General features: G+C 40.6%; 1 protein-coding gene across 1 annotated transcript; it reads left to right on the top strand.

Annotated features, from left to right (window-relative positions):
- The first annotated feature begins 37 nt into the window (after nucleotides 1–37).
- On the top strand, nucleotides 38–27,722 carry rras2 (RAS related 2). The gene is made up of 6 exons (XM_054610577.1): nucleotides 38–524; nucleotides 21,077–21,164; nucleotides 21,487–21,589; nucleotides 23,076–23,184; nucleotides 24,804–24,922; nucleotides 25,668–27,722. Exons 1-6 carry the CDS (start codon nucleotides 423–425, stop codon nucleotides 25,753–25,755), a joined length of 609 nt encoding a protein of 202 aa, XP_054466552.1. The 5' UTR covers nucleotides 38–422; the 3' UTR covers nucleotides 25,756–27,722.
- Nucleotides 27,723–27,946: the final 224 nt, after the last annotated feature.

Raw genomic sequence — 27,946 nt, 5'->3', positions numbered from 1 at the left:
GAGGCAGTCACACACAGCCTGTAGAAGTAGAAGGGCCTCTAGCGCCAGACATTAGTACTGGTCTGGTTGCTCACTCCTACCATCGCAGCGCAAGCACCGCGGTGTCTACGGCAGAAACCCGGGCAGACGTATGGACAGACGGCCGTAGCTCCGCAGACCCCTCTGTCGTCTAGACCCGTGCACTAAACGGACTAACACCGACGAGTCTTTATTTCATTATTATTTTTTTTTAGGTGGGGGGCACACACATATATCTGGGCTCCTTTTTCTACGCTCCGGTCTCTCACACTGCAGGGCCTCTTCTTCAGTTTACTGGAAAGAAGAAAAAAAAAAGTGGGTGTTTTTCTTTTGCTGCTCACTGGTGTTCCGGCAGCAGCAGCAGCAGCAGCAGCGGCGGCGTAGAGCGCAGCGAAGTGTCCCCGATGGCAGGCTGGAAGGACGGCTCGGTGCAGGAGAAGTATCGGCTGGTCGTGGTCGGAGGCGGTGGTGTCGGGAAATCAGCCCTGACTATCCAGTTTATTCAGGTCAGTAGCGTGCAGCATTGCTCCCTTTTGAATTAAAACCATTGCTGTGATTTTTGCTTATCCGAAAAACACGGCGCAAGACCAGGGGGAGGCCGGGGAGGCCGGACACGGAGACCCCGTAAAGCGGATACCGGGGGTCTTTGCCGAGGCCTACAACTATCTACGGAAGGGTCTTAGAAGATGTGAGGGAGGGGGGCCTTCTTGTGTCAATTAAAGGAGGAAGGACGGCTGTCACTTTAACTCGACAATAACCGAGAGCTCCACTTCCACTTTGCAGTTCATAGTCAGAAGAGAAAGCAAAGTGCTGCCCTGTTTTTTTATTTTTATTAACTTGCTGCAGAATAAAGTAGTGGATTTAGAGCCCATGCTAAGATTTTAGTCTGTAATGGCCTACCAAAGCAGAAAGAGTTGAGAGTAGAAGTGTTAAACCTAGAGTGCAGAGAAAAGTTGCACACAACTCACATGACAACAGCAGCACAACATGTCCATTGAAAGATGATTCACTTTTATGTGTAGGTGGTAGACTTTCACCAAAGGTAAGCTGCTGGTTTTCCAGTAACTGAAGGCGAATTAATACACTAATGTTAATATAATTAGAGATTTAACTTCCCTTACAACTGAAGGACAATGTCATGGTCCTTTTTTATTGCAGCTTACTTCAAAACTCATCTGTGTCACATATAAAGGACATGTGAACAGTTACCTCCATCTATCCCTGGTTGCATTCCAGCACACTGCAGACTTAGCCTGCCTTGCTTTGACCTTCCAGGCTTTCATAATAGTCATTTAAGCAAGAGCCCCGGAAAGCGCACTCACACACACTCACACACAGCCCACACACACACACACACACACACACACACACACACACACACACACACACACACACACACACACACACACACACAACGCTATGTGAGAGAGATGACAAACTTTGCCCTTTGCCTTGTGTGTTTCCCCCTTGTGTTACTGACCAGACTGCAGGCAGCTGCATGTCTCCACACTGTCAGACAATAGTGGGCTGGCACACGTTTTAGAGTGGGGGTGAAACATTTGTATGTGTGTGTGGGTGTGTGTATGTGTGTGTGAGTGTTGGGGGAGTTGTGGCTAATGAGGGTTCAAAAAGCTCATTAACTGCATACCAAGTAAAAAGGGATCGGATTGCTGTGGCACAGATTTTTGCCACAGCCTACTGACCTGAAGTAGCTGAATCTGTAACACACACACACACACACACACACACACACACACACACACACACACACACACACACACACACAAAAGACATTTCACTTCAATAACACTAGTATTGTAACCGGGGAAAGGTCCTCATTTGTAGTGTAAACCACATTTTGTACAATTTTAAAATAAAAAGATGTCAAACTTGATATCTGCTCTTAAAGTAACACACAAAGACCTAGCAAAGATTGTTTTGTCATTGTATTAATATGGATTTACATGCTAATAAAATCACAGCCTCCAACAAGGAGTCTCCTGCCAAATTAATGGCCAGCCACAACAATGATGAACTAATTCAGAAGCCCATTCTTGAATGACCTAAAGCACCATGTGACACAAGAAGATATCACCTAGCTGTCTGTATGGGGCTCTTGAAATAAATTTCATCTGGGAGGTAAACAGTGAAGAGTACCAGCGTGTACCGTCGTATTTTCTTGAACATCCACTTTGTGTATTCAGTGTGACCCAAGGTTAATTTCCTCACGCCCGCCGGCTGGCATATCGGGTGGCATGATAGTGAGAGAGATTGAGATGTTGACAGCAACGTACATCCCCGTCAGAAGTTTTCTAGAGGTGGCCTGTCAATAGAGAAAGACCTAACAGCTGATTGTGAAGTTTAGGCTTTCCCAAGAGCTATGTTGAGTGTTGAGGAGGTGGGGGGTCTGAGTCAGTCTGGGTGGGTTAACGGTCACGGACCATGTGGAATTTGGCCCTTCGGCAAAAGGAAGTCCCTCTACTTCAGCTCTTAGGTCCTTCTAGTTTTGTATGGAAAAACATGACCTGCTTCCTGAGTCACCGAGCTGTGTGTGTGTGTGTGTGTGTGTGGAAAAACATGTGTGTGTGTGCTGTCCTGTGTGTCACCGTGTGTGTGTGTGTGTGTGTGTGTGTGTGTGTGTGTGTGTGTGTGTGTGGTGTTGGTGTTGGTGGTAGTCTTGACAGAGTAATAGATTCATTGTCACAAGTTTTACTAAAAATATTAAGTAGTTGACCAAGAATTATTTCAGAATTACTTCTATTACAGTTATAAAATACAACACATTTTACAATTAAGACCAGGCCTCCTGTATGTACTGATCTAAGTAAAGCTGTGCCACCGCAAGTGCCATAAGTCTCTTAATAACCCCAAATCTTTTTTTGAAACTCTTGGTTGTTTTCAAGGGCTTTTGACACTTTTTCAACAAACTTTCTAATGGATATGGTTTTCCATTTCAAATTCATATCTTGAAAAATGATTTAATGTAGTGAACAAGACTGCTGGTGATACAATTTATCATTAGATTTTTTTTTTCATCAAGTAGGTAAGTAGTTACTATTGTAAATAGGCTTGTAAAAATAGGCAATTTGAGGTTTTTTTTTTTACTTCTACTGTTCAAGTATGATTTCATTTTGGAGAGGTGCTCCGACAGTTTGAATATCCAGAAGGTTCTTTGTGTGGCATCATGTGTTATTTGTTTTTGTGCGCAGAAATGTGTGTGAAAGAATGCATTTTAAGAAGCATGTTTCAAGTTTTTAATTATCAAATATACCAAACTATTCAAAGCACTGAAGCTGTCTTATCAAAAGCAGCCGTACAAAAAACGTTGCACATAAAGAATTATGATTTATATCAGGAAATATGTGATCCAATAAGTAAAAAAGACTATAAATTGATCGATGGCTACTTTTGACAGTTTTCGATACTCCATTCTGTGGGTCAGTCATTTCTCAGAATCACTGAGCTAATCACGAGGGTGCTGAGTAGATGCCCCTAAAACCACCACTGTGCTGAAGCAGGGACTTCTGGGAGTCGGACGATAAAAGATGATGTCGCTAGCACCAACAGAGTGGCAGGTCCCTGGGTGCTGCTGGCCACCTGAATGCCAAGCAGTCGACTCAAGCTGAGATAGCATTGGGATGACATAACATTGAGTCATCTGACAAAAGTTGTGGAACACAGTGTGTCATTTTAACGTGACGTTTGTGAGGGAGGAAGCATCCTAAAGTAAGGGAAAACATGACTCACATTGGCCATGTGAAGACGTGTGTGTGGGGTGTGGGGTGTGTGTGTGGGGTGTGTGTGTATGTGTGTGTGTGTGTGTGTGTGTGTGTGTGTGTGTGTGTGTGTGTGTGTGTGTGTGTGTGTGTGTGCGTGTGTGTGTGTGTGTGTGTGTGTCTGTAAGTTTGTTTTTACCTCAGAAATAAAGGCACTTCAAAAACAGACTTAAATTACACAGAGTAACCAAAGAAGCTACTGGAATGAAACAGCTCTATAATGAGATGTTGTGTGATCTGATTGCTGGATGAAAAGCATGGCGCTGCTCGCTCACATGCTTGCTGATATTACTGCGGTGGCGGCCCTGGGCATTGCGGGAATCACGCACAAGAGCACAAAAATTATGACTGATCAAGTCCGGACAGATTAGTTGAGGGTTTTTTTGTGGGCCTCAGGTGGATTTACAGCACACAAGTCATCTCTCTTTTTTTTTTTCTTTCTCTCATACTCCTACTCCATTTTGAACATATCTCACATATTTTTTGATTACTTGGATATGAGGTCATTCAGGAGGAATGCTGCCATAAGTAGTTATTCAGTAGAATAAACAACGTGGATTTTACAGGCAGCTTTCCTTGGGCATGTGGAGGCAAGGTGTGGTAATAATGGTGGTGTTGAATGTGGTGAGCGCCATTTCATGTCCATTTCTCAGAAACAGCCACAGGTGGTTAGACAATGTGTTTGCAGCGACGCTTTTGTGCGTTTAAGTTTATAAGTTTAGTTGTATGTAAAACCACACACGACATACTCTTTTGGACACAGGCAGTTTTGTTGCTTACTGTCTGGCTCAGTGGGTGCAAACAGTTCCATTTATATTCTGACTGAGGTTTCTTCATCGCCTTAAAGGGAGTTAATGTCTTTTCTTTGTAACGGAAGATTGAACCATATGACGTTAAGCTCTTTTTTTTTACTGTAGGGGTTGCAGCTGTGCGTGTGCCTGTTAGGGCAGGTGATGAGAGTGCATTGTTTGTTCAGCTCTGTAGCAGAGTCACCTGTTGATTTCTCACAGAGCAAAATCGAGAGCCAAAGAGCCCTTCGTTGGTTTTCACAACATGAATTCTAACCAAAAAGTAAAATAAATACGTGTAGGTTTATAAACCACAAAAATCATTATTTAAAGGACGCAGGAGAAAAACCTTTCAGCACCATTTCACCTAGAGGAAAAGAAAGGAATCTTTTATGAATTGCAGGCAGTGACTATTACACATGATTTGAATAGCAAACAATTTCTGTAGACCAACTGTTTTTGTGAATGATTTCTCAGTCACTTTGCCTGTGAATCATCCATCCGGTTGGCAATATCAGCACAAAAATGAAAGAAAAAGACTTGTGTTCCTCATGCTTCAGCGTCGAGTGTGCATATCATAGCCGAAAAGCAAAACACTTATAGTTATCTGATTATACGTAGTCATTTCTTTTTTAGGTTCAATATAATATAGAAGCTGGTGCTACACTCACATTAATATCTGTTTCCTGTTAATGTGCTCCATTGAAATCCTAATGACATTTAAAACAATAGCCAGCTTGCATTGAGCACAGGACCACAAATCGGTGCATCTCTGCCTTATTTCCCCTTCAACACCACAACCCTTTACCCTCGTTTCACCCTTTGTGCTGTGTTGAGCATTTCCTTCTTTGGATTCCATATAAAAAGTTAATGTAACAACTTATATGTAGTGTAAAGATTAAGAAGAGAAACATGTATGTTTAATAGGGCGATCTGGAACTCATTGCCAACTATTTCAGAAAGGTTCTAGAAACTGTTTATTAATTATAAAGCTTTTGCTATCATAAATACATTTGTTCTCCTGATCATTCCAAAACACGATCAGATGTGCCTGGGTCCTGAGCGGGATCGGATAACATGCATTGACCCATTAAAATCGACCTCAAATGCAAGTTGATCCTTCAGCCGTGTGCCGTTTTTATGAGGACTATAACTCTGCTGCAATGAGGAAACATTTCCTTTTGCATATTGGCCTTAACTGTCCATCTTGTATTTTCTGCTGTAGCTTTCCTTCTATGATCGTCTTTCTTTTCTTCAGATGTCACCATGCTAGTGTACTGCACATACTTAATTATATGTCTTTACTTGTCGGACCTTTGCGAACATAAACTCTAGCCAGTTATAGCCTATCATAAGTATATTTCTATACACGATTTTGTCTGACCAGTCAGTTATGAATTCAACGTCCTGTGTGGTTGGTGCTTGTGTAGCGCTCACGCAACAGAGGTTGTAGATTATTTTGCCTTTGTTAGTAAACTGTATGGCCGGGTTTTTGCAGTGTGTGGGATTTGTCATAATAAAAACGCAGTAGTAAGCCTGGATGTTAAAAGCACCTGTATTGTTTTATTTTTACGGATGGTTGAAGGGCCTGAAGCTGGCGAGATAGTCTATGCAACACTTTGCTAAAACAAAGTACAGCCACATTTACTTAAAATTTGCTATGATAATTCCCGTTGTTTCCCGTTATAGGTGGATTTGTATTGCTGTGTAAGCACCAGGCTCCTCTTCAGACTTTGGTGACTGTCAGACCACCATTGGCCCAAAACTAACATGTGTGCATAGGCAATATCTAAACAAATGTGCAGATTGCCATGAGATATACTGAGCACATTCTTGCTCCCTGAAGGATAAACCGTTTCTATATGACAGTTTGTATGCTTGTTCTCTTGTGCCACCCTCAGGCAAAAAGGCCATCCTCTTACATACAATATCATATAATGTAATTGGAAGGCTTGTGTGAAATGTACATTCATGCCTCAGGGGAGATAAATCCCTTTGATTGTAATGAGCCCAAATCCTAAACCTCTATCTATGGATATTTAGATGCATATTAGAAATAATCACATGTACAATCAGTATATTGTTTGTGCCTCCAACACTTTTGTATTGTGGGATGTGATTAGCATCGCTGCACCAAAAGCTTCTAGTGAAGCTTGATGTTTTTTGGCTTGTTTGAATACATGGATGAATACAATCCCATTTCTGAGGTAATTTGCTTGAATTTGGCAAAATGCCATGCAGCACACCGTAGGAATGTTCATGCCAAAGGAAGTTGAGGATCTGTGAAGACACTCCCAACCATCTGGGAAAGCTCAAGAGAATGAGAAACTAATGACTATCCAGGGATTGGGACTGCTCTTAATCAGCAACAACATTAACATACAATAAAGAAGTTAATACACTATGAGGCGAAAGTGGATTGCTGTATATTTTGTATATATACAGTGTTTTGTAGTCATGCTAACAGTAGAGAGGCCCATTGTCAATGAGAAGAACCAACAGGAGTAGATTTACTGTTTTTCACAAATAGCTTTACACAAACATTTCACCTTCCCTTTATGTCAGCTACTTGTGTGACTTTCAGTGGCCTTTTCACATGTTTACTAAAGTTGGCTTGGATCCACAGTCATGCACACATACACACACACACGCACACTCACAAGCACACTCACAAGCACACATATATAGCAATACACAAAAAACAATAGATATATCTCCCTTTCTTTGTGAGTGTGCTTCCTCATTCTACCGACATCTTCTGTATGTCGGTTGTCATATGTGTTTGTTATAAATTAGTTCTCTGTTTTGCCTTTTCCAAAATGACTTATCACTTGTAATGCCATTTTTCAAAGAATGAATTATGTTGCTTTACACAATCATTTCCTTGTTCAGTAAAAGGAGAACTTTATCTCTGACTTGTAGCTGTACCACGTTCGTTATCTGACAGGACAGAACATATGACGCCCTTCTCAAGTCGAGAGAAATGCCAGTGATTATTAGAGTTTCTCCATCCAGCTCATCCACTCACACCCTGACTCATATGCAGCCATGAATGCAACAGAGCAGCTTCATGTGAAAACCGATACAGAAAACCCAACTTATAAAATGAATGTTACTTTCAGGGTGATGAGATAGAAATATAAAGGTTAGCTTTATGCATGTGTGTGATCGGATTCTCTCTCAAGTCAAAACACTTTTCTGAAGAATCTTCTCTGCCTTGTAAAGCAGAGTTGTTAGCTGGAGGCGAAGGTGTGACCCAGAATGTTACCACCACACTACAGATCTGAGATCAGATGATGATTTGAGCCACTCCTATCTCTCTCTCTCTCTCTCTGTCTCTCTCGCTCTCTCTGCAACAGCTAGAAGAAGATCATACTAATGAATGCTGTGGCATGTATGAACAAGTCAGTAAGTACGAAACGATCAAAAGAGCAGAGAATTATTATCTGTCTAACATTTACCAAAAACAGGCATGTATTGATAGTACAGATGTTTATGCATTCTTAAGTTGTATGAGTCAACTTGCCAGTGGATGCAGATGATAAGTAGCCATTGTGTTTTCGATTTGTTTTGCACAGCATTCACTTATGCAGCCTATCAAATTGGTGAGATCTCTGTGAAATGTCTTAAAGTTAGTCATGTGTAGGACAATACTCTGTTTTGAATGGGTGCTTGGGTACACTGCTCAACCTCACTTATCTGCTCTAAGGCTAATAACAGGAAGGCGATGACTATATCTGAATGATTACTAATATAACCTACGCCTAGAACGTCACACTGCAGTAATATGCAGATTCTAAAGAAAACTTAAGTCTGATTAAACATCTACATTGGAAGATGAAGATGTCCTAAAGATACTTATTACCTACAGACTCTTTCTCATGGGTTGATTGAATAAAGTACTTCCTGTGTACAAAAATTACTTATATAAGCTGGTTTTGATACAGCAGAGTTTAACACAATGATCACTAGCATGTGTCTTTGCATTTTCAAGATAGCATCAGTTATCAAAAGCTGGAATCGGATCTCTGGTCGTATTTAGAACCTTGTTTACTTATTTGTTGATCAGACGGTTTAACGAAACAGGTCTCTCTTGAGAACGAGATGTAATTTATTTAGGAAAACTTAAACTTGAGTTCAATAAATGAAAATATATGTTTATATTACTTAAAATAATGTATTGGAAAAGTATTATTCTGGTATCAGTACCAGAACATTATAATTTCATGTTTTCAAAGCCTTTTATTCACCTGTAGCGCTGTTGCTAAAAACATTAGTGAGAATGACCGGGATCAACATGAACTCTTAAGATTAAAGCAGGGCCTGAATGACAGAGATTTGAAATCAGCTGATGTTGGTAGCAGAAAATATCATCAGAGAAGAAATTTAAGAAAGTATAATGTTTCAATAGAGACAGACTTGTTTGTTTAGAGAGGCTTTCTTATATGTCCTCTCGAATTGTCTCAAATTTCTGATTGTATTCAGCTCGTGGTGGCTATTAGCTGGGTTTTTAATTTGTTTAAAGATCGTCAACTTTTTTCAGGAGATATGCTTTTGTGTAGCATGATGGTGGCATTATTAGTTTACTTTCTTCATTATTGGAGATAATGAAGACAAATAAAGATTTGTAATACTATTTATATGGATGGTCTTTATCATTTTATTAAACAAGTAAAATATTTTTCTTCTTGTCTCTTATGTTAAAATGAAAAATAAAAGATTCAGTTTCTATTTTCTAGAAACAACTTTCTTTTAGAAACTGAAAGTAACATATTTTCACATGCTGCTTTTCAATTCTAAATGTAAAATACACAATTACATAAATGCTTAAAACCATTATGTGCTAAATATGACTTGCAACCAAATTGTGTTTTGAGGATCAATTTTATGCATTTTACCACATAAAACACAAAACCCTATATTTGCCTGTGATATCCCTTGTTGTTTTCCGGTCACTGCCCCTCAGATAGTCAGTCAGACATAGAGGGCAGTCGGTTCCTCTGTGTTTTTTTTGGCTTTTGTTCTGTATTCACACATCTGTCTGTTTCAGAATAACTGGCCACAGTATCAGGTCTCGCATCTCAGAGTCATATAACAACAACCCTGTCTATGGGAAACTAACATGCTGCTTATTTTAGCCACCCACTCCCACCACCTTCTAACATTTAGCATTCCAAATTCATGTACACCTTTTCATGTGACAAGCCTATATTTAATCAGCATACTATTGATGCTATTGTTGATTTTATATATATATATATATATATATATATATATATATATATATATACACACACACACACATATATAGTGTTTGTCATTAATACAGTCCTTTTTGAACATTGTCCAGGCTGTTATTTAAAGCAACACTGCCTCCTGTAATGTGCCACATGCAGAGGAGACAATTTTTCATGCAGCTTAGTTGATAGCACACTATGAATGGTTCTTTTTAGACGACTGTGCTTGTCGCTGATGCCGGGGCCCTGAGCTGCCTGCCAGGCAGCTGGTGGACATTTGGCACGTCTCATGCAGACACCGTCCAGAGGCCTGCGGGGCACCTGCTGTCCATCAGGGGGAGGTGAGGCATGGAAAGAGACAGCCCAAAGAGACAGCCCCCTCAACAGGTGACAGTACAGCACGATGCTCTGTCCAAAAGTGCGGATGGCCAAGTGTGACTTTGTGTCCTCGTCTCAGTCTCTGTCCCACTGATAAAACACTAGGTTATAATCTGAGCGGATTTTCAGTAAACATCGGGTACACAAATACATACATATAGCAATATCTGAGTTCGGTTGAGTCAGCAACACAGCTGTTGTGCGACTGTGATACTGATCTAACTCACGCAGCAAATGTGACTTTGTTTTTCAGCACCAGTTGGTGTCGGCAAGCCCGATGCAGACTTTTACATTGGCACACGCCGATGCAAACCAAGTCAACAGCTGCCAAAAAAAGTGTGTTTGGTATGTGCAACCAAAACATTGTCCACTCACAGCCAGGCGTCTCTGGATGCTAGTTCAAGCATGTAGAGTTCAGGCTCCTGTGCACACAGAAGACATTCACCTTGTTGACAAGATGGCCTTTTAAAAGTTAAATCTACTAACTGGTCAAGTGTTACGCCACCACAAGCTTCCGGAGTAGCTTCGCCTCCGTTGGGGTGAGATCTGGTGACTTTGAAGGCCAAAGCATTTGATTTACATAATTTTCATAACCATCAAAGTGTTTAGTGACCTGCCCTTCATTTGCATAAATGTATTTATTATCATAGATAAACTATACATATTCCCCCATCTGTATTTGCCCTTATTGAAGAATTTGTAATTATGACATACACAAATGTTGATCATGATCATTTTCTTTCCCCCCCCCAAAAAAAGACTTTTGATGATGGCGACTGGGCAGGCAGGGAGGAAGCATCAGAGAGATCAAGATGTGTCCATTAGGCGTTGTTTATGAGGGGTGGCCTGCTGCAGTAATAACATTTCTGCTGCCTGTGTTGTAGGATCTGCTGGCCTAAAAGCACACAGCAGTAACGCTGCTGTGTGTCTGACATGATGTCAGTTAGTGGCCCCATTTCCTTTGACATATCACCCCATGCTAAGAATTATAGTCTGGCGCAGAAATCCAGACTCAGCAGTTGTACCAGAGGAGAGAGGGGAGATGGTGGAGAAGATGACTACATCGTTGCAGGTGCTGTACAGTTAAATCTTTTTAGAGGTGTTTAGGAGAGACTTGATCATATAAAAGTAAGTAGCAGTAGCAAAAGACTTGCTGCGGTGTAATGTTTAATTTCTGAGTATTTGTTTAGATAAAGATTATTCATCTTCTATAACTTTAATTGATAAACCAAATATTTGGATCCTCTGTGAGCTCTTCATTTTGAGCGCTCATCCGCATCCCATTATTCGGTCGGTCATACGGTTTCCCTGAAAACCATGGACTGCAGACTGTGAGCCACACTTCGTCGAGTGACTTTGAATGGGTTTTTTTGAAAGTCACACAGTAGTTTCTCTGTCCACACAGCCCCTGCAGTAGCTGGTGTCCTCTCACTGAGCCATCACAGTAAAGCTTTGTTGATGTGAGCATGTGCAGTTCTGCTTCTGCAGCAAGACAAGCAGAGGAAGAAGAATGAAAATAAAACATGTGCAAACACTATAAAGCATGAGCCGATGGGTCACATCGAGTCTAGGTTAATCATGAAATACTGTATGTTTTTAAAGTCGGCATGACGATGAGCTTTCTGGGGTGACTTTAGGAGCTGCATGTATGTTTTTTTTGTCTTTTACTGTATCTGAATTATGTTATAATCTTTACTCTCTTACTGCAGGAACTTCACTGCCACATTACTCACTGTTCAGTCAGTGCCTTGCTTCGTTTATCCTCAACATCTACTTCACTTAATTTGTGACGATTTTGATACAGTGTCACATGGGCCAAGGTTTTCCCATTCCCACAAAAGCAGGCATTGATGAGGATTCACCAGAGCAAAATGCAGTCAGGGGGTAAATCACCATGTGTTTTTAGAGATTAACTCTTATCAAAATATGTTTTTATTATTTTGTCTGTCCCAGCAAAGCAAGGAAGGGCCGTAGAGAAAATGGCATTGATAACCCATCAATGGCTGGGCTTAGGGTGGGCTTATTGCAGGGAAGGGGAACATTAGCGCCGTCACATGATCAGCTAGAACAATAAGGGCGGTTCACACACTTCTCCCTCTTTGTGTTGCTCTGCTTAATCAGTTTGTGGGCTTCTAAAGTAGTTAAACAGGTCTCCGCTTATAATTCAACAAAGTGTTTCTTATGGAACGGAGATAAAGAAATAGTCTGTAGTGTGACCACCAAAAAGGCAAACAGGCGGCTTTGAGCCAAGTCATCGGGTGGAAAAAAGGCCTTTAAATGGCAACTCTTTGATTCTGCGCCTTTGAGCGGGTTCAAAAGTGTTCAGAGTCCAGCTCACATTGATATTTAGCAGGGCGATTGAAGTCTTAATGTCAGAGAGGTTAGAGGAGAGCAGGGTGTTCACTGCTGGGACATTTATCCTCGGCTTTATTCTCTGCATGAGTGCCATCCCAACTTAGTGCTAGCTGGACCGTTCACATACTGTATGTCGATTGCTTTTATTGTGAAACCCCAGTATGTCCAGGTCCATCAGAGTTTTGATTGGTTAAATGCAACGAATGAAAATGCTCATGCTATTTTATAAATATAAATTTATATAGATAGATAACTAGTTTGGTTATTACTATTATCTGTTACAATGACATCTCAATCTGCAACTTAACCACAGGAATCAGGGAATATGGCAACTAATTGCAAACCCTTAATGTTTGGAAGTGAAAATGAATGGTAAATACAGCAGAAATATTAATTAATTAATAATGATTTTAGCTAGTTGGATGTAAGGATTTGGTGGTTTTCTTTTTCATATTGGACAGTAAACTGAATATCTGGTACGATAAAACAACCTTGGACTCTGGGCAATTCTATTGAGCATTTGTCACTATTTCTTGGAGTTATATGCTATTTTAGAGACAAAACAATGAGTACAGTAGTCGGGATATCGTTTTTAAGATTAACTGATAATGGATATTATCATCAGCTGTAGCCATAACAATTACAATGGACAGTTCAGGCAATAGTTTTAAACATTCCCCTTTATTTTCACTGTGTGTGTCAAAACTGGGGATTTTCTCTCAGCCTGTTTGATCATCTGATCACATGATGCCAACTAGACTGGTCACTCCAAGCGAATGAATAGGCTCCGCCCCCATGTCTCAGCGGTGCAGTGGTAGACACCACCAGGATTATAAAAACATAAATATCCACAAACAAACAAGCTGAGCCCTGAGAAAGACAATTTGTGGTTGAAACATGGTCAGGGCCATGCAGAAATAAATATTTGGTTTTGTTGATGCAGCTTACTGTTACTCAGCATCAGCAAAATAAAGTGTGGATGTGCCATTAGTCCAAGACGAGATAATTGGCCTTCACTGATTGACAAGACTCTTTGGATGGATTTGCACATTTTTTTGACAACTTGGTCTTTATTTTGTTACAGTTTTGGCCATCATTTCTGTTTCCTATAATCAAAATGAAATGCTCCGTGAACTTAAAAGTGGTAGGGTCTGCATTTCCAGGGAGGTCATAGTACTGGATGGATGTGAGAGTTATGCCAATGGTTTGTCTGTCGGGGCAGAGTTTCAGTGGTCTGTCGGCATTTAAGGACAGGGGAGTGATTTAAGGGACAAGCTATTGATCTGTTGCGCATTAGGAGGAAGAGAGCTTGTAGGAGTGATGTGCATGGGTTCATTTAATTCGGCATCAAGCCAAGGTTCAGTGCTACACCCAGACTGCATTCTCTATTGTGAACATTCAATGAAAGTGTTACCACTGTGGATGTTGAACATGCGATACAATCATGCAGCTTTATAGCAGACTTTTGAAAATGACAATTAAAATGTTTTGTTATTTTTTTTTTAAGTCATTCTCTGCAGCAATGTGTACAGTCTTAAAGCTTTCCCAGCTCTAACTGAATGCTCCCTGGTGGCCCTTTAAGGCGGCGGACACATTGTGTGCTCTCTTTCTCTCCTTGTGTATTAGGTATTGAATCAGTGACCTTTCTGGTTTGCATGAGCTCATGGGAAAAGTGGGTGTTTCCACAGGAAGTTAATGCCTTTCCCTCCCCCTCTTTTTCTCTCGCTCTCTCCCCTCTCCATGTTGCCTACAGTCTCCCTCCCCCTCAAACCTTTCATTCTGTCTTATTATTTCCACTATTTCTCACTTCAAGCACTCTAAAGTACTCAACCAAACAATGCTCCTCACACGAATTCCTGTGCCACTTGTGTGAAACCCTGTGAAACATGAGAAGAGGGGCGATGATGTGGGGGGGCGACACTGACGGTGTAAAAATGCAAAGGAATTGGTCCTCACTTCCATCTGTTTAACATTTAACCCTTTTGGTGGCTATTTGATTACTGACAGCTGCCCAGTGTGCAACCCAAAGGGGTCCGGCGAAGGTTAAACCTCTTCTAGTTCGGGGACAGGAAGTGATACACACATGCCCCCAGTCAATTTTCACTTTTCTTAAACAATGCCCCATGCAGCACTGCTTTGATGTGGCACTTATGTAATTAAGCAAAGTTTGAACTAGTCACAGATTACAATAGCTTTCAGTGGACTGAGATTTATCCTTAAAAGTTCAAGTGTAAAGGTACAAAAGAAGCATATGTATCTAGAAAAATGTATCTGGTCTATTATATGAATAATATCAGTTAACCTTCGGAGGGAAAACCATGAAAAGAAAGACAGGCATGAATATTTATGCGACTAGCCTTGATTAATTTATTAGAATGCACAAAATATGAGTTGTCATGTCATGATGTGTTATTATCAGAAATGGATCAGCACCATCCATTCTGCTGCTGTCTGGCTGGAGGTGCGACCTGGCGGGCGACAGACGTTAGTGTCCTTCACTGAAATTGCAGCACTTGGCTGTGGCCCACTGAACATGTTTCACCTGTCAGCCTAAGACGACCCCCCCCCCCCACACACACACACACACACACACACACACACACACACACACACACACACACACACACACACACACACACACACACACACACACACACACACATATCTTGTAGTGGCCACTCCTATCCAGCTTCTTGGTCCTGATGTCTCAGTGTGTGTAGCAGTTTGTACTGCTCTATCCGGGGGTTATCTGGAACTCAAGTTGACTAATGTTTGATGCCGGGATTTTGTCAAAATAAGATAAGATCGGTGTTACTGCCACAATTCTAAATGAAGAAATCTCTTGTAGTATTTATGGGCTTTCGCAAAGAAAAAAAAAATGTTGTTGTAGGCAGTGGTGTGTTGGTGCAGGGAATAAGGAGGTTGGGGAATATTAGAAATCTGCAGATGCTGACAGAATTTTCCTAGAGTTACACAATTTAATGGCATTCAATGTTTAATTAAAGCGTAACTACGGCAGATGATTTTCCAGTCAAGGTCTGTGAATTCTCATTGGACATCAGGCCATATGCGGAAGGTAATTAACTCCGAACTGTGTTGAAGACTATTTGTTTTAGCTCAGCATTCCCTCTAATTATGACTATCTAGTAGGTACGCCCTCAGGTTTTCCCTCATCTCTTTAGATGCTGTGTGTTTTTGTTAATTAATCGGCGAAAGATTTTTTTTTTTTTTTGTGTAGTGGAAATCTCTTTCCTTTCTGCGTTGGTGCTGAATCTGTGGTTTTGTGCTCTGTATAGTTTATGATGCTATACTGGTTCATAGTCAAAGTGGCGGCTCTAACCAAACAAGTAGGATAACAGACAGAGATGGAAAGGGATCTATATTTAGTTTTTCGTAAAGCTGTTTGTGTGGAGAGGAAGTGGGTGCATAGTGCAAGCATGATGTTGATTACACGCCTACACGTATCACCCGTTCTTGCTTTCCTTGAGGCTGGCAACCGGCAGTCAGACAGGGTTTATTGCTTTATGTCTCGACTGAAGAGCAGTCAGCTCAAAAGAAAACCTGAGAAGGTGCTTGAAATAAATCTGTGAATATATTCAAATTATGAAACACTACAAGCTGGACCAAATACAGCATTGAAACTTAATATTGAATAGTGAGGCAGTTTGGAAGACAAAAGAAACGATGATTTGATGCTATCTTTGTGGTTTATTCTGCAAAGATTTGTCCAATTCTAGTCATCTTTATACCGGGCATGGCTTTTCTTCTATAGTCTATTAACAGCAAATTAGATAATCATGTAATCATTTAAGCCGCTTTCTCAAGCAAAAATTTCCAGCCTCTCAAATGTGATGATTTGCTGTATATTACATCATTGTCAACTGAATTTAAGATAAGAGATAAGATAAGATAATCCTTTATTAGTCCCGCAGCGGGGAAATTTACAGGATTACAGCAGCAAAGAGGATTGTGCAAACAAGAGACATAGTAAATAAAATAAAAATAAAAAAACACAAGATCAAAATAAGTATTATAAAATAATTTGTTTGGGAACTTGACTGTTTGGACAGAATGATCAGTTTGAAGACATAACATTTGACTGTGATGGGTTTTTAGCATTATTCTATGGCAGTATTATTTATTGACAAAACGTTTAACTGATTAGTCTAAAATGATGATCAAAAGGGTAATCGATAATGATAATGATGCTTAGTTGCAGCGCTAGTATCTGAACTCTTTCTTTGACTTTCTTCTTTGTGTGGTAATGTCCCTCCATCTGTGTTTCACAAAGCATCCAAAGAGCGAGAACAGCCCGGCACAAAAAGCTGTGCTGCAGCTGAGACTCCTCCACCGGCCCGTTCTTCATGCTGGATACAGGCCTCTAATGTTTCCCTGGTGCGAGCGTGCATGTGCTGTGTGTGGGTGTAGGGCTGAGATGTATGGCTGGAATGCTGGAGGGGAACCAAGCGACAGGTTTGGACTTTGGTGGGTAGGCGGGGCAGGGGAACATGGCGTCTGTGACATCACCACCACCACTCAGCCGGGCTGGCTGCCTGCTGCAGAGGTGGAGTTTCCTTCCTGATGGGCTGACCGGGGCTGAACGTGGCCTGACCCACCTTGCCACCAACATCCAAACTGTACTGCAACTTAATTCTGCATGCTTTTGGATTTTTCTCTCTCTGTCTTACTTTGTTCTCTTGTAATCCATCAATTTATCTTCTTTGTACAGTGTGCTTAAGCAACAATTTTCTTTTAGCAGAGGCGAAAATCCAAAGATGTTAGTTATCCTGGATTTACAGCTCACAAATGCTAACGGCCACGATTGTAGTCATGTCAGCACTGGCCTAATGATTGCCTAAGTGAAGCTTGAGTCTCTATCTTGTCGTTATACAGAAAGTTGGCTCTGTTTGAACACTAATTTACCTCAGCTTTGCAAAATTGCTGAAGAACACTTCTGCTGTCAAAGCCTCAGCTTGTGCTGTGTGGTGAGTGCACTTAGATAATTTATATGAGAAGAGGGCTTTTAGCAGTGAATCTTTCAAGATATAGTGCACACAGGCTACGGTGGACCATCTGTGTGCGTGTGTGTGTGTGTGTGTGCGTGCGTGTGTGTGTGTGTGTGTGTGTGTGTAAACTAAATTCAGACTTTAAGAACTGAGCTGTTGACCCCACTGTGAGCGTCAGCTGTCTCCTTATGACGGATGTCCAATGTTTTCATGGAAATCTGTCTAGGAATCCGTCTGCCCCTCAGTCCCTGTACACTGACGTCACTGCTTGTCTTGTAAATATGTCGGATAACATCTGAGATTTTTCCTTTATTATGTCAATATGATACCGGAATTGCGGCATCAGTACCTAATTAGTGAATAGAATAACAAGAGATTTTTATTTGATTGACCAAAAACATTGATTAATCGAATCACGTTTCAGTCATTTTCCAACCAATAATATCAAACATCTCTGGCTTCAGCTTCTCAAATGTGAGGATTTTCTACTTTTTTTCAATTGTAAACATTTCTTTTGGTTTTAGACTTCTGTTCGAACAAAACAAGGGAGTTGTAGGCGTCGCCTTGGGCTATGAGAAACTGTGTTTTTTTTTTCGAATTTTGGGACATTTAATAGACCAACAATGTAACTATTAGTTCTAAAATTACAAACGATGGATTTCTAATGAAAATAATCAATAGTTCCAGTACATTAAGAGTATAAACATTTCCCTAAACCCTTGTTTTGTTTCATGTACAGCATGTGACAACTTTATATTGTCTCAATAAAAGCAGCCGTACAAGATATTTGCCAAAATAAATTTGTATTAAATGGGCAAAGTTATGACTTCAATCAGAAAATATCCAATCAAACAATATGTACCTAACAAAGCCATCAACCAAAGGTTTTGCTACTCGGTCAGAGGGAAAAAAAGGCCTTTTTTAAGGTTTGATTTCTAGACCTAGTAGCATTTCTTTCAGATGCAGTAGTATCATGTGGTTGCTTTTGCTCCCCAAGAACTTGAGGCAGCTCTGCTCGACTCATACAGCCTGATTCATTCTGTTATCTGATGAAGTCATGGACCAATATAGGGATTTATATATTCCTGGACATGACTCAGCCTGGCTTATGTCACACGGTTATTGGTAGTCCTCCTGAGTCATGTTGCACTCCCTCACCCGGCCCGTTGCCCTGTTAGTGCTGGCTCTGTTGCTGCTGGCACTGCAAAACAGCATCATCTATCACGGGGAACGGCTCTGAGAGAATCAGCTCAGCCAGAACAGAGCGCAAGGCAGCTACACCACCCATGCGTGGTGGAGGGAGGGGAGGAATAGCCGGAGGAGTGCGGTGCTCAATGCGGCTGCCCGAGGTTGACAGAATAGGAATAAGAGGTTGACGCGAAGCCGAGGTCACGTGCTGAAGCAACGGCTGGGAGAGTGCTGGTACTGGTGGTGGGAGGGATTTTTTTTTATTATTATCTCGCTCTCTTTCTGTGTCTGTCTGCTCGTCTGAAGGCACACTGGCAGTGCAGTGCAGTGCAGTGCAGTGCAGTGCAGTGCAGTGCAGTGAAGCATGTTCTAGGACACACAGTAATACTGATGAATTATTGAACAGTGGTGAGTGGATGTGACACAGGTCAGCAGGCTGCAGAGCCAGGGGGAGTGAGAGGGAGAGATTACCTGCATCTCCTGCAACAACAGGGAGCTGCGGGGGAGAAGAAAGTGTTAATGGACAAGAGACAATAAGTAGGAATCGCAAAACGTTCACATGTCAAAATTAGAGCTTGAGGCTATGACTGATTTCTGATAGATTAGAAGATCTGATGACAATATATCAGCTAATGACACAAACACACAACACAAACATTTTCGATCTCATAAATTTGGTTATTTGGACAAAGATATATAGTATGTACTGAGCAGGATTATTCAGTGCCCTGAGGAAGACAGTATGTATTGGTGATAAAGCTTCAACAGATTATCACTCCCATCAACAGAAATTCATAATGTGCTCAGCAACTTTTCAGATAAAGTTTTCTCGGTTCCACCTTCTGAAATATTAGGATTTGATTCAGATTTTGGACCGCTGGTCAAATAAAGCAAAAAAAAAAATTCAACACATCGCCAACAGTTATTTTCTGACAAAACGAATAGTCCAGAAAAGGATCGGTCCATTGATCAATAATGAAAGTAATCATCACTGGCAGCCATGGATGGTGACAGTGTTTCTAAATGACCTGAAATAAATTCAAGATGTTTCTGTACTATAACTACTTGTTACTTATCAGCCAACATGGTATATGTACCTACTGATGATGTCTCCGTTATAAGCTGAAATCCACTGATTGTGTTGGTCATCCGATCTGTATCTGTATCAGCTTTCAATATGTTACTCAAAGGGTCAGATGAGCTGTAATATTAAGTACACGCAATGCATGCTCTCTCTTGGGTCCCTGGTTGCCCAATAACCGCAAATAGACAGTTTATGACTTGTGTGAAATGACACAAAAACAACTGTAAATGTAAAGGTTTAATTTGGTTTGTTGTTAGAACAACAGGGGACCTTGTCTGGATATTTTGTTCTCCTGATCGTCCCTTGTTTTAGGGTGTTGGTTTGACATTCCCCGAGCACTCCCCTCAGCTGTCACCACTTAACTAGTCCCCGAGCAGAGCGAGAACTACAAAACACGTAAAAAATGTAAAAAATGCATGACTTCTCCTCCGCCCAGCTCCCTGCCCCCCCCTGGCCCCACCCTTCCAGTTTTAGGTTTCTTAGGAGACCAGATATTGGCCCCAGAATGAAAGAATCAAAGCCGTCAGGAGTGAGTGGTGTGACTGTTGCAACCGAGGAAACGTCTTGTAAATGTGTTATTAGCATTTAACCAGCCCGCTGTCTCAGCCTAACCAGCGGTTGTTGTGTGCGGGAATATTTACATGACATTTTTCTTGCAAGTGTCTACAGACAGTTTGTTTACCTCCTGTCTGCAGTCTGGTTGTAAAGGTAGAGGTCATTACGGCGGTGCTGTTGTAACCAAAAACACAAGGACAGAGTGGCTCCTTGTTCTCATATCCATTCATTTTGAAGCCAACAGCTTTTAACTCACTTAATCTTTTTCCCAAATCCATGGTGACAAAATAAAGTGTGCTCAGTAGGCAATGGACACTACTCTCCTATCATGCAATGCACAAATTAAAATGGAAGAGCTGCTCACAGCTGCAAAAAACGAGTTGTGTATGGGCTCCAGGAACACCTCCCGAAACCCCCCTCCGAAATTGTTGTTGTAATTGTCAGCGTTACCTGAAAGTCGCAGTTTGATTGCCTTTTGCCAAGGCCAGTATTGCTTCATTTCCTGTCAGTATAGAACAGTAAAGCATGTTGGTTTCTTACACACTAACTGCAAAGATCAGTATTTAGTGAATACTGTATACAGTTGGTGTGTGATTGGCCATAAGGTTGTGTCTCAACCTGATATAATGTATAGACTCCACACACATTAACAGTTCCCTCTATCTTTTGTCCCCTTCTTTCTGTCCTGCAGTCGTACTTCGTCACCGACTATGACCCCACGATTGAAGACTCTTATACCAAGCAGTGTGTGATTGACGAAAGGGCGGCCAGGCTCGACAGTAAGTGCACTTTGCTGAACAAACATGACAATAATAACACACACACACACGCATAAAGACTACACACACAGTTTATTTGTATGTTTCTAACACATTGTACTGGAGAAATTGATTTCAAAAGTATATTTCACTGAAAGGTATTACTTGTTAGTGATTTTGTTGTGTGTGTGTGTGTGTGTGTGTGTGTGTGTGTGTGTGTGTGTGTGTGTGTGTGTGTGTGTGTGTGTGTGTGTGTGTGTGTGTGTGTGTGTGTGTGTGTGTGTGTGTGTGTGTGTGTGTGTGTGTGTGTGTGTGTGTGTGTGTGTGTGTGAACTCCCTCTAGTCCTCGACACGGCTGGACAGGAAGAGTTTGGAGCCATGAGAGAACAATACATGAGGACAGGGGAGGGCTTCCTGCTCGTCTTCTCAGTCACTGACAGAGGAAGGTGAGTGACAGTTCCTCGTCATGTGCAAACTCACAGCTACCAGTGCACTTCTCTTTCTTCCTCTCTTTTTTTCTTCTTCTGTTTGAACATCTCTTGTTTACTGTTCACAACTACACACTCTCTTTCACTCCCCCTCTCGCTCTCGCTCTACTAAAACCATAAATCTTGCACCGATACTCTCACTTGTTGCCGCTTGTACTTCCGGACCCCCTCTGCTGTTGTTCTTGTTGTCATTTTCTTTTGTTCTTCGCACTCCCTCACCCTGTTCTCTTGAATTTACTTATTTGTGTACCTAGTTTCCTGCTATTTCAACAATAGTATGTTGGCTGGTATAGAGATATCATAAGTTACATGTAAAACTTAAGTGGCTTGACAAGAATTTTATAATAAATCTTTATGACGCAGACTTTGTTTCAGCTGGTATAGGCGTTAACAGACTTTTAACCCGTTAAACCCCACCCACCCACTGGTGAGTAAGAAGCCTGCTATGAGGCTAAACATTGTTCAAACTTTATTTGAAACTTAATTTGAGAACTCAAAGTTCCCAAAGACACCAAAGATGTCAGGTTGAATTTCAGGGGAATGTGTATAAAAAGATGCACAATATATCTAGAATATTTCCACATATCTTGAAGTAATGATGCAATCATACTGTGAAACAGTCTTTGGTTATCTTTTATTTAATGTAAACATAAATTAGCCTCCATACAGAGGAGGACCAGGTCAATATAGAATCCGTATATAATACTGTTAAACGGTGATAAGGATTTTTTTCCAAAATGAAAGCTGAAATCTTAATGATTATAAATTGCAATCTTTAAGATTTCTGTCTTTTTTGACACATTGTGATTTTACTGCTATCTGATGTTTCGGGGCTTGAGTCACCTTGTTTTATTACACATATAGTATTCCTCTGTTACACCCCATCCTCCCTGTCTTCGTGCCCAGCAGTGCATTGGGCTGCATTCCCCTGCCCCCAACCCACAGCCCCCTCCCAATGTTTATGTAGTAAACAGTCTTTCCTTCCTCCATTTATATTAGTCAAATCTTTCCAGATTTACTATGTGCTCACCAAGCTGTCTGCAGGCCCGTGGCTGGAATGCCGTCCTGGGTTTGTGGTGGCATTCTGCCTCTTTTTTTTCTCCCCCAGACTGACATTTTTATTCGCTCATGGCCTTTATGTTATAGCGGGACCACGGTCAGTTCAGTGCACAGAGCAGAACCTCAGACAAACAAGTTTTATGTTTCTGTAATAGTGTGGCTGACTTCTTTTTTTTATTCGCTGACACGTTAAACCCTTCAGTCTGATCCACAGCGACCCCAACTTCAGGGTGTGTTTGTGTGCGTGGGTAGGTCATTCAAGCTACATTGCGATGTCGGGCACATGGGCATTTTTAGACAAATGTATGCATCTACCCTTTAAAAAACATTATATATCCTGTTTGTGCAGAAAACACCACATAACACCATGTAAAATGTTTTACAGCTTTGAGGAAATCTACAAATTCCAAAGACAAATTCTCCGAGTGAAAGACAGAGATGAATTCCCTATGATCCTCGTAGGAAACAAAGCTGATCTGGAACTACAGAGACAAGTAAGTCCAACAGATTGCAGAGATATGAACCCACTGACTGACAAACATTCACCCTGTTTGATCATCTGAAAAAGATGATATCAACCGGAGGATTTCACATTTGCATATTTGAAAGGGGAAGCAAGCGGTGCAGCTGCAGCTAGCTGCCAAGATACAGCAGGATGTGAGTGAAAGATAAATAGTGATTCTGTAGAAATGGTGGTGTCAGGAGGGGAGGATGGATGGAGAGAAAAGGGAGTGTGATGAAATGATGGATTTTCTGCCTGTTGGTATGCAGTCACTCATCACTTCCTGCAGTGAATCCACACCACCCCCTTATGGTGGAAACTAGCCTTACAGGCACACATAGCTAAGCGCTATCGATGGGTTGTATTCACTGAAATCAACATGTAGCATTATATAGCCTAAGGGAATTAGCTTGTGTTGGTTTTTTACTTTTTTACGTGGACTGGATGTTGCATGAATGTTAGTTAGATGGTGGCACCTTGCATGGTAGCCTGTCATCAGTGTGTGAATGGGTGAATGATATGTAATATACTACTGATTGTAAATCGCTTTGGATAAAAGCGTCTGCTAAATGACTGTAATGTAATGTAATGATATTAATTATTTTCTCCTATGAGAGACATGTAGATGCTTAAAACATTATATACGACTACATTATTTTTTTGTATTTTTTACATTAGTTTGACCGTAGCTCTGATATAGAAACCTAAACACAACACAGAATAACACTTTATGTGTAATTCATGGTATATTTACCATGAATAGCTTTCTGTCAAGTTTTGTACATCGTCCCCCATATCAATGTTTTCCTCCAAACAAGGCAGAACAATCTGCAGATCAAGATTTGGTCAGTATTTCAAATTTTCTCATTTTTGTTAGCCGATCTGTTGCTATCAGGAAGTCTAGTCACACAGCTGTTTCCAAAAGAGCGTGTCCCAGATGCATACACACTAATTTAACTGGGTAGTATGTTTACCCTTGAGAAATTACAACATGAAATGCAATTACAAATGGGACATGCATGCAAAATTGCTTCATTTCTAGTGTGGAAGGACAATGTTTTCCCAGAGTGCCCTATGAATTGAGAGGGATTGTGGTATTGAACAAAAAACCTTGGAGAATATTGTGAAGGCTCGGGAGAAAGCCTGGTCAGGTCAGAAATTAAAGTGGAGGTAGTGGCGGTGTTGGAAAATGTTTGCGTCAATGTAAATATTGAATACTTCCTCGAATACATTTTTAGCAGAGAAAAAAAGCTTCTAAAGGTAGGAGGAAAAATATGTATTTTTGATTTTGAGGTGAACTGCCCTTTTTGACCTCACAAAATGGAAACACAATTAATCATGGGATGCAGTTCAGCCACTATTTGTATGTAGTATTCATCAAAGACGAGTTTGTGCACAAACAGAGCATGCCATCTAAACTCACATTTCACATTTATATGACATTCACTGCGACTTACCTTCACTGCTTCATCTCTACATGTCAGAAGATAACAGATAGAGACGTGTCAGTGTTTCATAATCACATGTTTTGTTTTGAAGGATTGTGGATCTAGATCTCAGTTTCCATTCAGGTTTCAGTCCATCATTATTATCTCCTTACTTTTGCCTAAGGTAACCCAGGAAGAGGGCCAGCAGCTGGCCAGACAACTGAAGGTGACATACATGGAGGCTTCAGCCAAAATTCGTATGAACGTAGACCAGGCTTTCCACGAGCTGGTTAGAGTAATCAGGTAGGTGATTTATAAATGCAACTTTTACATCTTGTCCATTCAATGACTCACATTTGCAGAGGCATGAAAGATGAACATTTGGGAAGTCCTGTAATAGCTGTTAATAATGCAGAATACAGTGAAGGTTTTTTTACATTGTTACATTAAATATTCATGACTCAGGGTTGCCTGGTGGCGCCTTGGTGGCCTAGGGATTAAGTCGATGACCAGGAATCAGAAGCAGCCTGGTTCCATTCCAGCCAAGGACCTTTGTTGAATTTCTTCCGTCCTCATTTCTCTACTAAGTCAGCTAGTCGATAAAGAAATGGGATCCACCCCAAAAATTATTGATGAACTTAATAAGCAACGATATAACTTAAAATTTTAATAACAAACATTTTAAGGTATTTTATAATTAGAGTTTAACAAATCTACGCTGATCTGCCTCATCAAGACTGTGTTTGTGCTTGATCAGACTTGACTGACAGTTGCCTGGCAACATGAGCAAACACCCCCACAAATGTCATCATTTTTGGTTCAAATATTACTTATAAATGGGAGATGTAAAGATGTGATTCTTTGCGCCTCGCCCACTTTGAAGCAGTGAGAAAAAGATAAAAGACAAAAACCGCACTGACAGAAATCTCAGATAAACCAACTGTTCTAAATTTGTTGTCATTCGTGTTTCAAACAAAAGAAAAAGAGAGATCACAATAAGTACACAGTCCAGTGTGTCATGATTACTTTACTTTCTCCCAACTCCCAGGAAATTCCAAGAGCAGGAATGTCCACCGTCGCCAGAACCTACAAGAAAAGAGAAAGACAAGAGCGGCTGCCATTGTGTGATCGTCTGAGTCGGCCTTATCACTGTAACTCATGCAGCTACTCTCTACCACCCCACCCACTCTGCCTAACATCACATCCTAAGGGGATGACTGACCGCTGCCTTCTCCACGTGCATGACTTCAGACAGCCTTTTCTGAGATACTCTGACCAGGAAGTGCTGTCCCCAGGACATCACTATGGACAACTGACAATGCCAAATTTTAACACCACTCTACCTTCAGCCGTAATCTAATTCACACGAGGGAGTCCCAACACTAAACATTGCCTTCTGAATCAGCCTGACAAAATTAATGTTTTGTACTCTGAAGGACTTCTCTTGCCTTGTAGTGACATTTGTACTTGCTACCGAGATTGAATGAAAACTATATATCCAGAATGTTAACGAGTTTCTTTAGTTGCCAGCGTCTGACCAGTGCAGAGAGATTATCTTATTAAGCTTTGTGTATGTCGTGCCATATCCACCTTTTATGTGCTAATCTGCTACTGTACATATGTGACATTTGTTGTGATTTTCAAAGTGTACTTCTAATGATCTATTAAATCACCACAGTACAGTGTGTGAGGTTGAGTTTGGTTTTACATATATGAAAGTGAATATATATATAAGTATGTATATAAATATAAAGCCTAGACAGCCCTTAAAGCTACGATGATAGAACTTTTTTGGCATTTTGCAGTGGATTCTTCTTCTTCTCTGTCTGTGGTTTCTGCTTTCATCTCAAATATGAAGTGTCTACTGTATTTGATTTTTTTCAAAAGTCTTATAGATTGAAGCCTTCCTGTGCTATGCCATCTCCTCAATGTACTAAAAGTAGCAGTTGTGTCTGAATTTCTTTCCTCGAAGGTGGCGGTTCAGTCGAAATTGGACATCATACATTGTTTCAGATTTCTAAGAAGTAGTAGATTCATTTTTTGGTAGCACATTGTGTATCTTTGACAACTAACATGATTTCAGATGAAAACACTGTATGCTCTATATTCAACTCTTGACAAGTAGTGTCATTAAATCAATTTGTTGCAAATCAAGAAGCTTTCGGAGCTCAGTTCAGATCATTCCAATGTAATGCATCTCCTCTGTCAAACATTTAGTCTACGATTTAGATCAAATAACTGTTATATCATTCCAATAACACAGTGGCAATGTATTTGTTTTGTGTACTTCAATTTTTCTGTTACATTACTTTTTTCCCACACGATGATCTGTCGCTTGGAAAAATAGGACAAGTGGAAGTGTTGAGATTGAATCGTAAAACAGTCGTTCTCCTATGGGACATAAACTCAACCGAACCTGCCACCTGTGGATCTTTCATCGCCACAGACACAAAACACTGTTCTGCCTTCTCTTCCAACTTCTGTACTTCTGTTTTGGGCATATAAATGAAGTACCACAGTTTGTTTTTCATATGATCATCCTGTAATATACACAACAAGAAAATCAGATGATGGAAGTAATGGACTTGATTAAATGTTTCTACTCTACTTTTATACATTATTTTCTTATCAAACTAGTTGACAAGTATTTTTATATGTTTATAAGTGAATACACATTCACAGCATAGCTGTGTATATATGTAAAGAGGGATATTTAATTATCTTGATTATTTTAATCTGAAGATGACTGTTGGCCCAAATTTACTAAATTGAATTCTTCACCCAGATGTGACCGAGAATGTTGTTTCTTCTTGTGTCTTAATAATGGAGAATATACTGATCTTTGAGGTGTTCAGCACCAGCTCTGAGCATAAAACGCTAGGTCAGGTGGGAAAGGGTCATAGAAATAATTCTGATCTTTACATGAGAGCTTAAAATCACAAGGATAAATTATTATAATCACCGGAATTTGAAATACCTACTTCCCATCTTATTCCAAATCCTAGTATACATCCAAATCATACTGTTTTTATCTTCTTTTGCTTCCATATCAATGTCTTTTTGCCCTGTGTCTAGCTTTTGGTGCTACAATAAAATCTGTCATTGAGCCAGATGGGGTAGAGAATCTTTCTTTTAGATTCAAAAAGCTGCACCGACTTGAAACTAACATACTGAGCCTTGTGTCAGTGAGATCATTATTATTCATATGTTTTGGAATCATATTTATTTGAATTCCTGAATTCACAAAAGACTTTTGGCCTTTTGCTGAATTTCACTGCCATGGTATCCGTCTACTGTATATTGATTTACTTTTTGTGAGGAAATATG

This window comes from Anoplopoma fimbria, chromosome 2 (assembly GCF_027596085.1).
Source record: "Anoplopoma fimbria isolate UVic2021 breed Golden Eagle Sablefish chromosome 2, Afim_UVic_2022, whole genome shotgun sequence".
Lineage (NCBI taxonomy): Eukaryota > Metazoa > Chordata > Actinopteri > Perciformes > Anoplopomatidae > Anoplopoma > Anoplopoma fimbria.
The sequence above is the reverse complement of the archived record's forward strand: the minus strand, read 5'-3'. Positions and strand labels throughout refer to the sequence as shown.

Bases quoted from the DNA above. Each gene is read 5' to 3' on its own strand.
- rras2 (XM_054610577.1), top strand. From the start codon at position 423: ATGGCAGGCTGGAAGGACGGCTCGGTGCAGGAGAAGTATCGGCTGGTC. The intron at 21,165-21,486 runs GTAAGTGCACTT...AACTCCCTCTAG, and splicing joins AAGGGCGGCCAGGCTCGACA to TCCTCGACACGGCTGGACAG. The intron at 24,923-25,667 runs GTAGGTGATTTA...CCCAACTCCCAG, and splicing joins GAGCTGGTTAGAGTAATCAG to GAAATTCCAAGAGCAGGAAT.